This window comes from Accipiter gentilis, chromosome 21 (genome assembly GCF_929443795.1).
Source record: "Accipiter gentilis chromosome 21, bAccGen1.1, whole genome shotgun sequence".
Lineage (NCBI taxonomy): Eukaryota > Metazoa > Chordata > Aves > Accipitriformes > Accipitridae > Astur > Astur gentilis.
The window spans coordinates 17,215,210-17,230,284 of record NC_064900.1 but is presented as its reverse complement, the minus strand read 5'-3'; the positions used below and the strand labels follow the sequence as shown (position 1 = coordinate 17,230,284).

General features: G+C 41.7%; 1 protein-coding gene across 1 annotated transcript; it reads left to right on the top strand.

Moving 5' to 3' along the window:
* Nucleotides 1-3,325: 3,325 nt before the first annotated feature.
* Nucleotides 3,326-15,075, top strand: CHMP2B (charged multivesicular body protein 2B). The gene is made up of 6 exons (XM_049824797.1): nucleotides 3,326-3,473; nucleotides 6,699-6,790; nucleotides 9,691-9,885; nucleotides 12,401-12,503; nucleotides 13,559-13,665; nucleotides 13,822-15,075. Exons 1-6 carry the CDS (start codon nucleotides 3,440-3,442, stop codon nucleotides 13,933-13,935), a joined length of 645 nt encoding a protein of 214 aa, XP_049680754.1. The 5' UTR covers nucleotides 3,326-3,439; the 3' UTR covers nucleotides 13,936-15,075.

The following is a 15,075-nucleotide window of genomic DNA, read 5'->3' as shown; positions in this document are numbered from 1 at the left end:
TACCATTGCTAATGAATGCAATTAGAGATAACATCATGACACACACACAGACTTCAGTGGAGCCATACATTTAAACACAGCCATAATACTGAGCCTGTGCCACAGCAGATTCTTACTTAGGAAAGAAATTGAAGTGCTGAGTTGAACCACAGCCTGAGCTTCTACAGGGCCTGCAATTCTCTCCCTCCCTTTTCCTTTCTGTCCCCCTCCTATCTGAGCCCCCCTTCATACGACAAGGTATGAGGTCACGTAGCCTTTAGAGCACGATCTCGTGAACTCTTACACGTGTAAGTGCCATGTCATTTGATTTCAGTGGAGCTCCTCCAAGATAAAGTGTTAGCCAGTCCTTGCAGGATTTGGAAGAGGGCCAGGAGCTCAGGCCACAAAGACACTTCTCACAACCTTATTTTACATGTTAAGTGCTGTGCATTTCATATAACAATGTATTTATACCAGTCTTTGATTATTTATCTCATTCAGGCTCCTGTAATTTTCAACTTACCCACTTCATTCTTTACTACACATGGCCTCATTTAATTTCCTTATATCTGCAGCTGAGAAATTAGACAGGCCCAGAATAGATCAAACAGAGCACTGAATTTGGGTCATTATCTACAAAGCATCCCGAGACAGTCTGCCTTAGCTTGTCAGCGAAAGTTCACTTGCAATGTTTCCCTCGCCCTCGAAAGGGAGATATGGAACACTAATAACTTTCATTAGACCAGCTGACATAGCCAGAAATTTTGAAAAGATTTAAAGCATAACCTTAAGAGTTTCTTGAAGACTCACATGCCTGAAAGCTCACTTCTTTTTCTCCTGAGAGTGTGTCAGAAAAGTATTTTTCCAAATCAGCCACTTTATCTACTGTTCTAAAGAACATTACCTGAAAGTGCCAATTTGCAAGGGTTTCTTCATAGCAGCCATTTCATCTGAGCACCTGAACATGTTTAGCTTTAAGCAGACTGAACATAGTTAACAATGTGCCTAAATACTTCAGTGGACCAATGCTAGAGTAGCTTTTTTTGGTATATATATATATATCTATATATCTTTAAAACCAAACAAACACCACCTTTTTCTAAGTACAGCTCTAGAACACAGACCAGCTTTCCTGCTGTTAATCTGCTTTTATTACCCAAATTAATTTTTCATACTTTGCTCAATTTCAAATTAATACAGGATATCTTATCATCCTTCTGAACCAATTTTTGTGTCCTATTTCACTCAACATCCAACAACCAGAAAATACAGTCGCTGCTTTTGTTTGCTACTGATATTTGCATACAGTCACTAAAGAAAGGCTATTTATTCCATCTGATTGATTTTTAGTTTGTCTATAGCATAAAGGACTGAGATATTATTTTTATATTTTGATTTGCAAATAGAAGCTGAAACAGGACACTCGGAAGCTAAGAGAAACACTGAAGTTTAAGCGTTATTCTCTTAAAAGATAAATTCAAAGCCTTCTCTTATCCTATTGCTACTACCAAAAAAAGATTCAAAGCAAGTATACGATAGAACCCCAGCATTCAGGCTTATAGCACAGAAAAGTAAGTCTTGGCAAGCAATAGCTCAGGCATACTTTATACGTCGCAATCATGAAGCCTATTACAGTCATCTTTGCTTACCTCATCACAAGTAAACATTCATGAAGAAATATTGTGGAAAAATGCTTTTCTGGTCTCATACTGAATTAGCACAATTTAAGAGTAGCCCATAGTTAAGCTGCCCAACCTCTCTCTCAAAGAAAGGGGGGAACCAAATCTAAATTGCAAGCACTCTCCTCCCCTTCACCTGTGCATTTTCAAAGCCAGGATTTCAGTTTTGCTTACTAACTCATCTCTGACCGATCTGACCTAAGAGACAGTACAGACATACAGGAGTAGACTTGTAAAGGGTATTTTATTTAACTTATCTCATAGTGAATCTCTAAACTTCCCCAGTATCTATGTCATCACACATGATCTGGACTTCAGTCTAGCACCATTAGTGAAAAATAACTTAAAGGCCACGTGAAAAACAATGAAAACTTGCTATTTGCAATAAAGTAAGTATTTTCAGAAAATCAAGAAAATACTTACACCAAATACACAGTTTATACCTTCCTGTGTCCACATACATCTCCACACTGCTATTATACTATTCTAATAGATTGGTTTTCCAGGCAAGGTTATAAAAGTGTGGTTTATTAGGGTACTGCCACCATAAACTTACAATTCTTCCTCAGGTTGAATTTATATCTAGCTATCAAAATGCATTACTACATTCCAATCCCTCGTTTTTTCTTGCAAATTAACAGACTCCCCCCCCCCCCCCCCCAACGCTTTAAAGCGAGGGAAGGCACGTCTAGCTAGTATTCAGGCCAATAGCTCCGTATTTTCTCCCGTAGCTCCTTTTTTATTTTCCAAGGTCATGATGTGTACGTAGGTAATTGACAATGATGAAACCACAGCTGCGTCACAAACTACCCTGTTAAAAACTAAGGCTTGTACTTAGACACCGGAACCCAAGAAAATTGTCGTTCCTTTCCCCATCCTTTTACACCTCGGGCACCAGGGTGGCCGCGGTCCTCAGGCAAAGGCTTAGCTTCGAAGAAGAGCCCGTTACCAGCTCCCTCGGCGCGGCAACGGCTGGGGACGAGGGCCCAAGAGCCGGGGCGCCCCTTAGCACCCCCCCCCCCCCCCCAGGCCGCAACCCCGCGGGGCGCCCCTGAGGCGGCGGGGCCGCTCTGCCCGCCGCGCGCCCCCGCCGCCGCCCCGCAAATGGCGGCCGGAGCCCAAACCCCCACAGCTGCACGCGCGCGGAGCTGCACGGCGAGGGGCGGCGAGCCCCAGGAGCGCTACGCTGCTGAAGTCAATTAGTTTTTAATAATTAAACGCGCACGAAGAAAACCCGAAACCGCTCGGCGGCGCCTGGAGCCGGCGGGAAGGCGCGTTGGCCCGGCCCGGCCCGGCCGTAAACGGCCGGCGGGGGCCTCCCCGCGCTCCCCTCAGCCGGCTCCCAGGCTCGCCACCCCGGCGCCCGGGAGGGTCCCGGGGCGCCTCTCCCGCCGCCCGGGGTGACCAAAGCCCAGCGCGCAGAGAAACCCGGCGGAGAGGTGCTGGTGCTACCGCTGCCCCGCCCCGCCCCGGGCGGTGACTCCCGCGGGGGGGAGAAGCGAACCCGCGGCCCCCCCCTGCTGCGGCAGACCCCGGCGGGGGGAGGCGGCCCGGGCCCGCCACGGCCAGCGGCCGTCCCGAACCACCACCACCACCACCGCCGCCGCCAGCGGGTAGGCGGGGGCAGCGAGGCGGCCCGGCCCGCCCCTCGCCGGCGGGGAGGCGGAGCCGGGCGGGTCTCCGCGGCCCGGCCGCTTCCTGGTCACCTGAGGGGGAGGCAGGAGCCCGCTGAGGCGGCGGCGGCGGGGGGGGGTCCGGCGGCTCCCGGTCTGGCTGCCGCCATGGCCTCGCTCTTCAAGAAGAAGACGGTGGACGGTGAGTGGGGCGCGGGGCCGCCGGCGCCCGGCGGAGGGCCCCGCCGCCCCTCCCGCAGCCCGGGGGCGGCTGCTCCCAGCCCCCGTACGGTCCCGGGCGCGGAGCTGGCCCCGGCCTGGGCTCGGGGGGGAGCGGGAGCCCGGGCGCGGTGGCGGCGCCTGCGGGGCGGCGGCCTCGGGCTCTGCGTCCTGGCGGAGCGGGAACTCGCAGGGAGAGGAGGAGGCCACAGCCCGCCCGGGGTGACTCACCGGCGGCGCTCGGGCCAGGCGGGGCGGCGGGGAGAGTCCCCGGGCCGGGTCCCGGGGGGCTGGGCGGGGGGGGGGGGTTGCTCCCGGGGCATCGGGCCCTGCGGGGCGGCCGGGCCGGGGCGAGGTGCGGGAGCCGGGCCTCGGTGATCCCGGTGTGTGGGTGATGGAGGAGGGGGAGGAACGTCCCTCGTTGGCAGCGAGGGGACAAAACAGGCCGGCGAAGAGTTGCTGGAGCCGAGAAGCAGAGCGGTGCCGGTCTGCGGGAGCCGGCTTTCTGCGGCGGGGAGAAGGCGTCCGAGCACGGCCGCAGGCTCCGGCGGCAGCCGCTGCCCGGCTGCGCAGAGCGGCTGCCGAGCCGCCACCGCACGCTTGGCTTTGTACGCGGGTTTTAAAACAAGTTGGTCTTGATGCTTCTGTAGTCGGTCTGTCAACAAAACGCTAAAACTTACGCAGAAGTAACCGCCTCCAAAGTAAAGCCGAAACAGGTCGCTTACCTGGCAGCAGTCCTGCGGGCAACGGCCAGGCCTCCAAATCGGTGTGCCCCAGGCGCGGCGGTGGGGCAGAGGCTGGGCGGGGGCTGGCGAGCCCCAGAGCTGGCTGTCTGGCATGTTGGGTGCCCTGTGTCAAATCAGGTGGGTCCTCGTTTGAAAATGGCTCGCCAAAAATGACGCTGTGCGTCAACCAATTGTGTGTCACCAGCGGAGAATACGTGCGTTTGCCACTTGTCTCTTCCCGTTCTTGGTGCAACACCTGAAAGGGGAGGAAGGGGGAGATGGCACTGAGCTTCTCCCATGACCAAGGCGGACTGTAGGAGCCAGATCAAGCCCTACTGGGTGTCTCTTGTCCAACCTGTTTTAGGGAATGGAGGTGCTTCCTCCTTACCCTGGTGTGCGAGGCAGCGGCCTGACACACGGGAGTGGCTATCAGCAAAAAGGCTGTCTCAGGAATGCCCCGTCTTCTTCTGTCTGCTGGAGTAAAGAATTTGCGTCAGTTATCACAGAGAAACAAGAACCAAGGTCTCATCTTGGCCTTCGCTTGCAAAAACAAATGAAAGGGCCTGTAACTGCAGATAGTTGTTGTTTTCAGTTTATTGCTAATCCTTAGTTTGAGCTTGTGAGATCAGAGACAACAGAAATAAGCATCGTGCTCACCCTTATTGTCTCCTGACAAGTACAGTTCTTGTTTCTTATCATCTTGAAGTTCTTATTTCTCAAGCTTTCTACATGAAGAGTTGTGGGTTTTTTAATAGTTATTGTAGTTAGAATAGACAGTCTTGTGTGTAGCTATTAAGGTTTTTCTTTCATTTTCGCAAATGCAGCTGTCCAAGTAATATACGTTTATCTACCTTCAAAATTACTTGCCTGTAGCATTGTTTTCAGTATAATTTTCACTGCTGCTTTGCTGGTGTGAAGAATGCAGTGTTATATTCCGTGTCATCTTTCAGCTCTTCGTTATTGTCCATTGAAAAGTCTACATCTCCTGAAGATGCTTTTTGTGTAGTTCTTGGAGCAGTAGTAGCACTGTAAAAACAGGTCTCTTTTTCATGGAGTTTGGAATATGTATTTATTTGGCCAAAAACAGTTGGTGGGAGGGGTTAGTGTATATGGTCTCATTAGAATGCCACTGAAGGTTTGGGTTTTTTCTGGTTCATACCTATTAAGGCTGAAATAATTTCGGTGATGGATCATTTACAGTATTTCTGATTGTGGAAATGAAGAATGTGAATGCTTCTTTCTTTTTGTAGGAAAATTGTCACAAGCCTTAAAAAATCAAAAGGGTGGCTGCAGTGTCTAGAATTTATCCTTCATGCCTTTATTTCTGGTAGCAACTCTGCCTGTTTGTATTGACTTTCATGTGCTTCAAACTTTGTAAGTACAATGGCAGTACCCTGCCATGTTACTTCTGTGGATCAGAAGAGCGAGCTCTAAACAAAGTTTATGTGACAGTCTGCTCCTTTTAAACTACCACCCAAAGTTTTTTTTAAACTCCCACCCAAAGTTTATCTAATGTCGTGTAGAAGCATACGTTAGGAGTAGATGAATCTCTTCCTAAAAGTACTAACTTACTTCCTCTGAAAAGGTCAGAGGATGCTGAGTCAGATGCAGACCTCTCTACCTTTGCCCAGGTGAATCACACCTAAGCACATGCTGTAAATTCTAACAAAAGTTAATTGCAACTAGCATGATTGATGCCTATATCGTAAATAATACTTGCTTTAATAAGTGGATGTTACTGGTAAATGATTTTTAAATAGTACAGTGGACAAAACTCCTATGAAGGATAATATGTTTCACCTGATAGGGTTCAAGCTTCTGCTGGCTATGTCAGTTGTCAGGAAACTTAAATTCACTATAAAGGCCTCCACTTTCATATCTTAATATTCTTAAGCATCTGCTAATTGAAAAAGTTCGAACACTATCGCTCTGTAGTCTGACTTGGCGGATGCAGTATGTTTATGGAAGAGAGTAATCTCTGTCAAACCAGAATAAGGACAGAGAAGAGCAGGATCCAGGATTTGCATCTAGGAGTATCTTTGCTGTTTTAATGGACTTGAGAACTCCTTAACTGCTCTCAGATCTCATATATAAGGTTTCTTCAGCTGGTCTACCTGTTGCAGTTAGGCCTGACTGGTTGAAAAGCAGTGGGTTCACAGTGGACGTTATTGCTAAGTTAGTTGAACTTGCAGAAAAGTGTGTGCACCTAACTTACTGTGTGGTTAAGGCTATTGCTAGGGTGCAAAGAAACATACTAGGTAAAATAGCCTTTTTATTATGGGATATGGCCTATGCTGCTGAAACATGATCATGTTGTATACATAAAATTGTATTTTGCTAATATTTCATATATTTGAAATGCTGACAGTTCATTCTGAACAAAGGAGGCTGCCAAACACACTGCATGTCCGCAGAGTGCTTAGCAGATAAAATGTTTATATAGCATTGAAAACTTTTCCCAGCTATAAATATTTTCTTTCCAGATATAATAAAAGAGCAAAATCGAGAGTTAAGAGGTACACAGAGGGCTATAACCAGAGATAGAGCAGCACTCGAAAAACAGGAAAAACAGCTGGTAAGTAGAACTAGGAACTTTATTTTACTCTTTAAAAACAAAGGTACACCCCCAATATAACAGAAAACTTACAAAGTGCTGAAGATACGACTCAATGTATAATAATTGAACACTAAAAAAGTTGTCTTCCCCTTTTTGACTTTTCAATTATTAAAATTATGTTGGAAAAAATATATTATCTAAAAGTGATTCTCAGCCTTTAAATAGGAAAAGCCTGAAATAATATGTTTAGATAAAATAACCACATTCATTTTTCCCTTCCATTCTTAGCATTCTCTATCCTTCAGAATGTTTCTTTTCTAACAGGCTTGTAAATCAGTAGTCTTGTGGTGGAAAAGCTAAAAGAAGTGTCAGTGCTATCATATGTTACCATGATTCTCCAGCGAGAGAGTACTTGAAAAACCATAGGGTATCATGAATACTCCATAGGGTGTTATTTTCATTCATATAGAACTTCCCTAAAACTAGCTAATAAAGTAAAACTATCTGCCTAAATTAAGATCTATTTAAAACTTAGTGTGTGTGAGCTATCGAGCATTCAGTGAACGGATGTTGCACCTGTGTATGGCAGTATAATTGGATAAATGGATGTGACAGATGGTGGGGTTTGATGCATGAAGACATGCTCAGACTGTGGGAAAAGCTATGTGAATCCAGCCACTCTTTCAGTAGCTACTGAGGTGGTGTTTCATAGCAGCAAGTAGCATGAGTACCAAGAGGTGGGAATAATAATAAACTAAAAAAGGTCAGAGAAATTGTTTCTGGAAGCCTTGAACATGTAAGATATAATAGGTTACTCATAGGTAAGGAGTTTTTCAGTATGAAATATTTTGACTCTGGAAATAACCTTAATTTTCATTGAATACTCAGGTTGAAGTTTTGATTACTACAGTAAATTGTTTCAGAAGTGTTGGATTTCTGAGAATAAGAAAGGAGAAATGAAACATGTCTTTGAAAAAGTTAAAAATTGCTATTTTGTTGAGAGAATCAATGGACAATAAATATTAATTTTCAGAGTTAGATCAGGTGAAAAAGGACCAAGGGCTTGTCAGTCAATCTCAGAACATTTTGTTATGTACTTTTTTTCCCCTTAACTATGAGGTACTACCCTGAGAAAACCTAGTAATATTAATTCAATGTATAAAAATACCTTAAAGTATGCAGACAGTTCTGTTTCAGTTCGGTAACCTCATATGACTGTATGAATTTTGATTATTTTTTTCCAGAACGTAACTGACTTTAATAAGCTTGCCCCAAACCTCTCAAAAGCAAATAATGTATTTCAGCTCTTTACCCAAATTCTCCTTAAGAATAAAATCACCTATATATAGGGTTTGATTTCTGCGGCTGGGTTATCTGCAATGATTTGGCAATGGTTGGTGTAGGTTTGCATTTTGCTTTGAATTTCCTCTTGATGAGAAAAGTCCTATTTTCAAATGTTTGCTGTTAAAACTAGGGTGCAAACTAGTGTTTGCTAGTGTGCAAACTAATCCCTTCTATCCTTTGCAATACTTGAGGTATGAGAAAAGGCGATAATATTCTGGGCATGTTATAGATACTTGGTTTTGTGGTCTCTGTGAGCTACTTACAAAGAGGACAGCTTTACATATATTTCAAGCCTCTAATGTTTGAACAGTCTCATGCTCCTTATTTGCTGATCTGTACCTTCTTGGATTAAAAATAGTATGTGTGACACCGCCTTTCAGAAATTATGGATTTACAGAAAAGATCTTGTGCCGGTGCCATCTCTATAGTAAACTTAACCATGATCTTTCCTAGTAGTAAAGCTAATGCAGTGGGTCAGTTTACACTTGCTTTAAACATGACTTTTTTCATATCCTGGTGACCAGTATTTACCTTTTCAGAGCAATATATCTTCTTGTAAGTGCAGTTTTCTGGACTATCTGGACTAGCAGTGTACATAAAGCGAAGCAACAGTATTCCTGTAGCAGGTATATTCTCCTGAAGAATCACAGGAGAAAGCTGGTCTTTAAAGGCTGCTTTTACTTGATGATAAAAATAAAAATGTACAATTGGAGATGTACAAAGAACTGAGATACTATGGCAAGCCCTCGTTAAAAAGGCTGAAAAGGAAAAATTAGTTGAAAAGCTTACATTACCAAGTCACAAATCAGAAGGCATACTTCAAAAAAAACCCAGCTGATAAGATTATTTGTGCCAAAACTTTCCCTGGTGCCTCTGGGCTAAGTAGTTTGCTATTTCTCCTTGAATTGATAGATTGGGGTTTGGGGTTTTTTGTAAGACAGAAGTGTCTGTCTTAAGGTTTAAGCACATGTTGTAGACTAATTACATGACTTTTATTATGTGCTAAGTTAAGTCCAGCTAAATTATGTGGGCAAAGAGCCTATAATTATTGCTTATCTAACTTTATCTACTTCTTCCCCCAAAAGGTTATGAGATTCTCTCAAGGCTGACAAGGTGTTAAAAAGAACCTATGAACTCCACATTTCTTCCATGGGTGTGATGTGGCTTGATTGCCTGTGAATGCAAGAAATCAAAGATGATTAGAGTCATGACACTAATAGTTAGCTGGCCATAATAATTTCTTCACTTCTGTGGGTTTTTTTTTTGTTTTTGTTTTTGTTTTTTCATTGTTACTCCCTATCCAGATATGGAATTTAATGTGCACATATAAGTGAATGTGACATTATGCAGAAGTTGAAGTCTTTTGGGGAACTGTGTGCTACCATACTATAATTCAGTTTTGTTGTGTTTTTTTCTTCTCGTCAAATCATAACAGCATTGCATTTATTCTACTAAATAGCCTTGGTAGGAGAGGATATTTAACTTTTGGAATTTAATTATTAGTGTTGAGGTTTAATTATAGTCTTTGTTTGAATGAAAATTCTGTAGAATTAATCTTATATCTTTTTTAACAGGAACTGGAAATAAAGAAAATGGCTAAGACTGGTAACAAAGAAGCCTGTAAAGTGCTAGCAAAACAGCTTGTACAACTGCGGAAGCAGAAAAATCGAACATACGCTGTTAGCTCTAAAGTCACTTCTATGTCAACTCAAACAAAGGTCATGAACTCTCAGATGAAGATGGCAGGAGCTATGTCAACTACAGCAAAAGTAAGGCATTACAAGATATTCTTTTACATTAAAATGCAGCATAAGGTTGCAAAAGTTAAGTTGTGTTATTTTGTGTAAGATGATTGAAGGGATAAAACTTATTGCTTAGTATCCGAAATGGTGTTGAGCATACAGTAGGGAAATGTAATTTGATTCATATAATGAAATTTTTGCCTAGTCAATCCAGCCAGTTAGCACCTAACGAAGCATATTTTCTTCGGCTAGACATCTGTGAAATGTTTGTGTGATAAAAAATAAACTCGAATGCCAGTGGAAGAACTCTTTTAATACATCAAAAAACCCCAAACCGTGCCACTACACGTCTGGCCTGTATACCTTGTCACAAGCAGTTTTTATTGGGAAAAAGTAGGGCATGCTTCATCTAGGAATCAAGGCAGTGTGTCACAGTCGCTCTATGCCTTGTGCAAAAAGTAGTTTATTGCTTTGGATCTTAAGTTCCTAAGGAAACCTAATCTGGAGTTCCCTGTCATTCTCACTCTCCATGCTCTAAGGAAACAGTATTGCATTAGGTTTTCTCACAAATTTCATCTCATAAACTCAGATTTTTCAGCCTCTTATCCTTGAATGGATAAATAGGGAGTTTGCTTTTGGCAAGGAGGATTGTTCAGCTTGAGGTGTAGGAAACAGAATTAGCGTGCATTATTGTAGATGACTTGTGCTTTTATCATAGTCCAAGTTAAATCCTATTACATGCCAGTGAAACAGTAATGCAATGCAACTTAGTGCAGAAAGTAACAACTGCCAAGGCTTTGCTGTCAGATGTCTTTTAGAAGCAGTGTGTTGGCAGATATCAGCCCTTCAGTGATACAAAGTTGTGTCTCTGTAGCAAACTTTCCATCCTCCATGACTAGCCCACAAAGGGGGGGCTCCTCTGACTGTACAAGCAATCAAGTTAAACAGCTTACTCCGTATTCGTACAAGTGTTACACGTAAACAAGTTGGTCTGGCTTTTTAATTATTACATGGTTGACTTGTTTTTATCTATGAGACATCTTGGATTAAATTTCTCAAAACCAAAGTGTCACTAGACTAATTATGAAGGTAAGTCATAAACACCCCCCCCCGCCCCCCAAATATTAAAAAAAAAATTAAAAAATTAACCAGCATGCAGAAAAGCAATATTTTTTTGAAACATGGCAGGTACCTCTATGGACTAGTTTGTGTAACATTATTGGAGAGGAAGGTGTTAAATTCTTCTGGTAATTTTTAAAGTGAGTATTTTGCCTTATCAACATGGGGAGCTTAAAAAAGAAAAGTATTCAGTTGTTCATTTTGAAGATCATAAACTATTCTTCATCTCATACAACCATCAGTGAATAATATATGGAATCAGTTGCCTCAACAAGCAAGACAAATACATGAATAAAAAGTTTTCAAAGTACTTTCTATATAATTTTTAGCATGTATGGCACTAATTTTGGACATAATAAAGTCCAGTTAATAATTACCTGTTTCTTTTAATCACGCATCTAACCCTTATTTTCTGAAGATACATAAACTCTGTATGAGTTTAGTGGAAATATTTTTTTATTTCCATCTACAACTCTTGTAAAAGAATTCTAAAGAACCAACACCTTCTAAGTCCAGAACAACTTTTTAAATTCAAATATTGTGACTATGAACACAGTCTTTGAAATTCAAGTAACATTAGAAGCATAATACATTATCACTTTAAACAAACTCAGAGATGAAGGCAGAAGAGCTTCTACAAAGCCAGTAGCAACTGTAGTAGCTTGACAGAATCCCTTTTAATTAATCAACTCTCTTATCTTCTTAAAGATGGTTAGACTTTATGTTTGAATTGCTCATGTCTATATTTAGGTTTTGGTGTCCCATGAGAGATACAGTAGCTTGCTTCTTAGGAAAGAAGAAAGTACTAAATACTGGTGTCTGCAAAGGCAGGGCTACATGCTTGTAGTAAAACAGGTGAAGTTTTATTACACTGTCACAGAAAGGTTGCTACCCATTACAAAGGTTCACCCTAAGCTAATACGTACTTCCTGAACACTTCAATATTTGTTTTTCAGAGAAAAGTAATTTTTCCATTAAATTATAACATAAAGAAACAATTGCAATTTAATGCCTGTCCTCTAGTGGTGGTTTAAATAAGTGTTCCTTACTGAATAGAAAAACCTGCAGACATTTACCTCTTTAAAGTGTATAGCCTGCAAGTTAGGTAATATTGTCCCATTCTTTTCATTTAGATCAGGCAGATTTTTCCTAATATAAGGCCAGGAGAATGGTCATGGTGCAAGACAGACGCATACATTTAAAAGCGTATCTATTAGGGTAGTAGATAGCAATATTTCTTACTAGGTACAGACTGTACTGTTGATCTGTTGTGTCTACAGTTCTCACAGGATGTAAAGGTACAAGGAAAGTGAAATTTGGACTGAAGCGTTTTTTATTAGAAAAGTCTTATTCCTTCTTAATGTATATATTGGTATTTACTAATGTCTTGTTGTGTGATTAAGGGTTTTTTCAATATTAATAGACAATGCAAGCAGTTAATAAGAAAATGGATCCACAAAAGACACTACAAACTATGCAGAATTTCCAGAAGGAAAACATGAAGATGGAAATGACTGAAGAAATGAGTAAGTTCTGCACTGCAGGGAACAGCTAGCTACAGCCCACAGTGCTCTGGGAAGGGTAGAACCAGTCTAGAAATACTGATGCTTGAAGTTTTACTTCTACAATGAGATTGACAGCAAAAATGAAGAGCAAACAAACAGCAAAAATGAAGAGCAAACAGAACAATGCAGGTCTGAGCAGGGGAGCTGAGCCTTAGGCATTTAGTAGCTCTAGATACTAAATCTAGAATCTGTTCCTTCCCATCTTCATGCATAACACCCATCATACTTCTAGAAACAACATACTGGAAGGGAAGAAGGTTTGAGACCAGTTCAAAATCTTGTTGGCATAAGTGGTAGGGGAACTTGAAAAATTGCCCTTTCTGTAGCTGATAGTTCTGCATGTGCTTTTTCTCCTGGGGATGGACACTTAATTTAGAAATTATTGATAACACGGTGGCATGGGATGGTTTTGTCTCTTTTTATTTAAGCCACAAACTTCTTGGGGGGTAGCAAGTTTCTTGTTCCCAGTTGCATCTGCCTGTTGTAAACTAAGTAACACCAAACTTCCTGGTGTTGCTCGCACAGTCTCCTTCCTATCCTGATCCCTGCCACTGTGTTGGCCATAGTAAGTAGTATGAACTCAAACCAATGTTGTGGAGCAACATGTGAACAACACCTCAACTGTGCAGAACTGTATTGTTGCAATTCAGAAAGTAGCTGAGTAGTTAACAATCTAGCAACTTACTTGGAGGAGGAAGAGGAAGGGGATTTCTATGAAACTGTAGATGTTTTTAAGAAAAGTTAAAACCTAGTAGAGGGGGAGATAGTTCAGCTGCTCTATTTTGGTGAAACTAAACATTTTTATAAAAGCAGTCATGCCTTACCCTGTTGTTGCTCTAGCTGTGCTCACAGGCTTTGCAAGGCAGAGGTAAGAAAGCCTCTCCAATATACAGGTGCTTTTTGTTAGTATCTTACACAGTAGTATTACTACTACTTTCTGGGAGGATAGAAAGTACTAGGTAATTTTAGTAACCTTTTTGCTTAAAGCAGTGTGGATTTTTTTTCTTTCTTCTAAGTTAATGATACTCTGGATGATATTTTTGATGCTTCTGATGAAGAGGAAGAAAGCCAAGATATTGTTAACCAAGTTCTTGATGAGATCGGAATTGAAATCTCTGGAAAGGTATGGCTATTTTTACCCAGTTCATGTGCTTCTTCCCCTTCATCCCCTTTTTTTAATAGTTTATCCTAGCAGCCTTTATTCTACAGTCTTATTCTAGAAGTCAGCTTGTCATAATATGTATTATTTTGACTGAAGAGAACTTCTGTATTATTCTAGATGGCCAAAGCTCCATCAGCTGCCAGAGGCTTACCATCTGCATCAACATCAAAAGCTGCTACCATATCAGATGAAGAGATTGAACGACAGCTTAAAGCTTTGGGAGTTGATTAGCTGGATGGCAATAAGCAATCTGCCTTCTAATTATTCAGCTGCAGACAGATGTAAGAAGTGCAAATACTCTTTCAGTGCAACTGATGTCTAGGAAAACTCTGAAGCTTCAAAAATGACAACTTGAAGTTGGTACTGGGGGAAGGAGAAGGGGAGAATACCTTGAATCAATTTACAGGGAGAAGTACGCTTGGTGTATCCATTGCATGGAGTCTTCTTTCTGATCACTGGACCAACCAGGGCTGTAGTTCTAATGATAGATTCATTTATAACTGATCTGAATCTGTCCTCTGAATTCAAAGTTTTCTTCTATCTCACTTCCTGATCTATCTTTAGAATTGGCTATTCTGTGGCTGGTGGCGATGCCTCCTAGGACAGCATCTATATAATATATATCATTTTTATGAAACTATCACTGTAGAAAAACTCTTAGTCTGTCATCTTAGCACAAATGAAACTTCACTTTTGCTCTTAGTTGGAAACTATTTTCTTTTTATGAGAAATAGTCTTGAAAGTCTAGCAAAATTAGGCAGAAAGAAAAAGCATTTGATGTATTTCTTTCAAATTCCTGTAGTAACTTTGAGTTGATTAAATAATAGCTGGTTATTCTTTTTACTGAAAGGGAGGGATATAGTCCTTGTGCAGTTAATTTTACTGGAAGAGGATTTAAATTTGCTAGTGAACATTGTTGCATGAAAGGCACTGACTGAACTCTATTGTACTGTAACATAGATGGTTTCAACAGAATTGCTGTGCCTTTATGTATATAAATCTTGTATCTTTGTGATTTTTTTTTTCATGAGTCTTTGAAAGGTGAGTAAACTTGTACTTAAGGTGGTTTCACAAAACACTATGGCGAGACCTCTGTGTACACTTGATGGGACTCTGCTGAAGTTCAGAAATGCACTTGTTCAGAAATGCAACCAGCGCACTTGCAAAAAGGACATTTGCCTGAAACAACATTTGTATATATTTTACAGTATTTCTTAATGGAAGGTAGCTGTGCATAATTGTATTGTTTACTAAGATGCAATTGATCACATTGATAAGCTAAATCTAAATTTTAGTTTTGAGAACAATTTTGGATGATACTTCATAATTACTTGTCTAAACACTATAATAAAAGTGTTCTGGTTCTGTGAA

What these genes read in the sequence shown, in the direction of transcription:
- CHMP2B (XM_049824797.1), top strand. Translation starts at nt 3,440, where the DNA reads ATGGCCTCGCTCTTCAAGAAGAAGACGGTGGACG. An exon ending in GGAAATGACTGAAGAAATGA is followed by an intron (nt 12,504 to 13,558) that starts GTAAGTTCTGCA and finishes CTTTCTTCTAAG; the next exon opens with TTAATGATACTCTGGATGAT. An exon ending in GAATTGAAATCTCTGGAAAG is followed by an intron (nt 13,666 to 13,821) that starts GTATGGCTATTT and finishes GTATTATTCTAG; the next exon opens with ATGGCCAAAGCTCCATCAGC.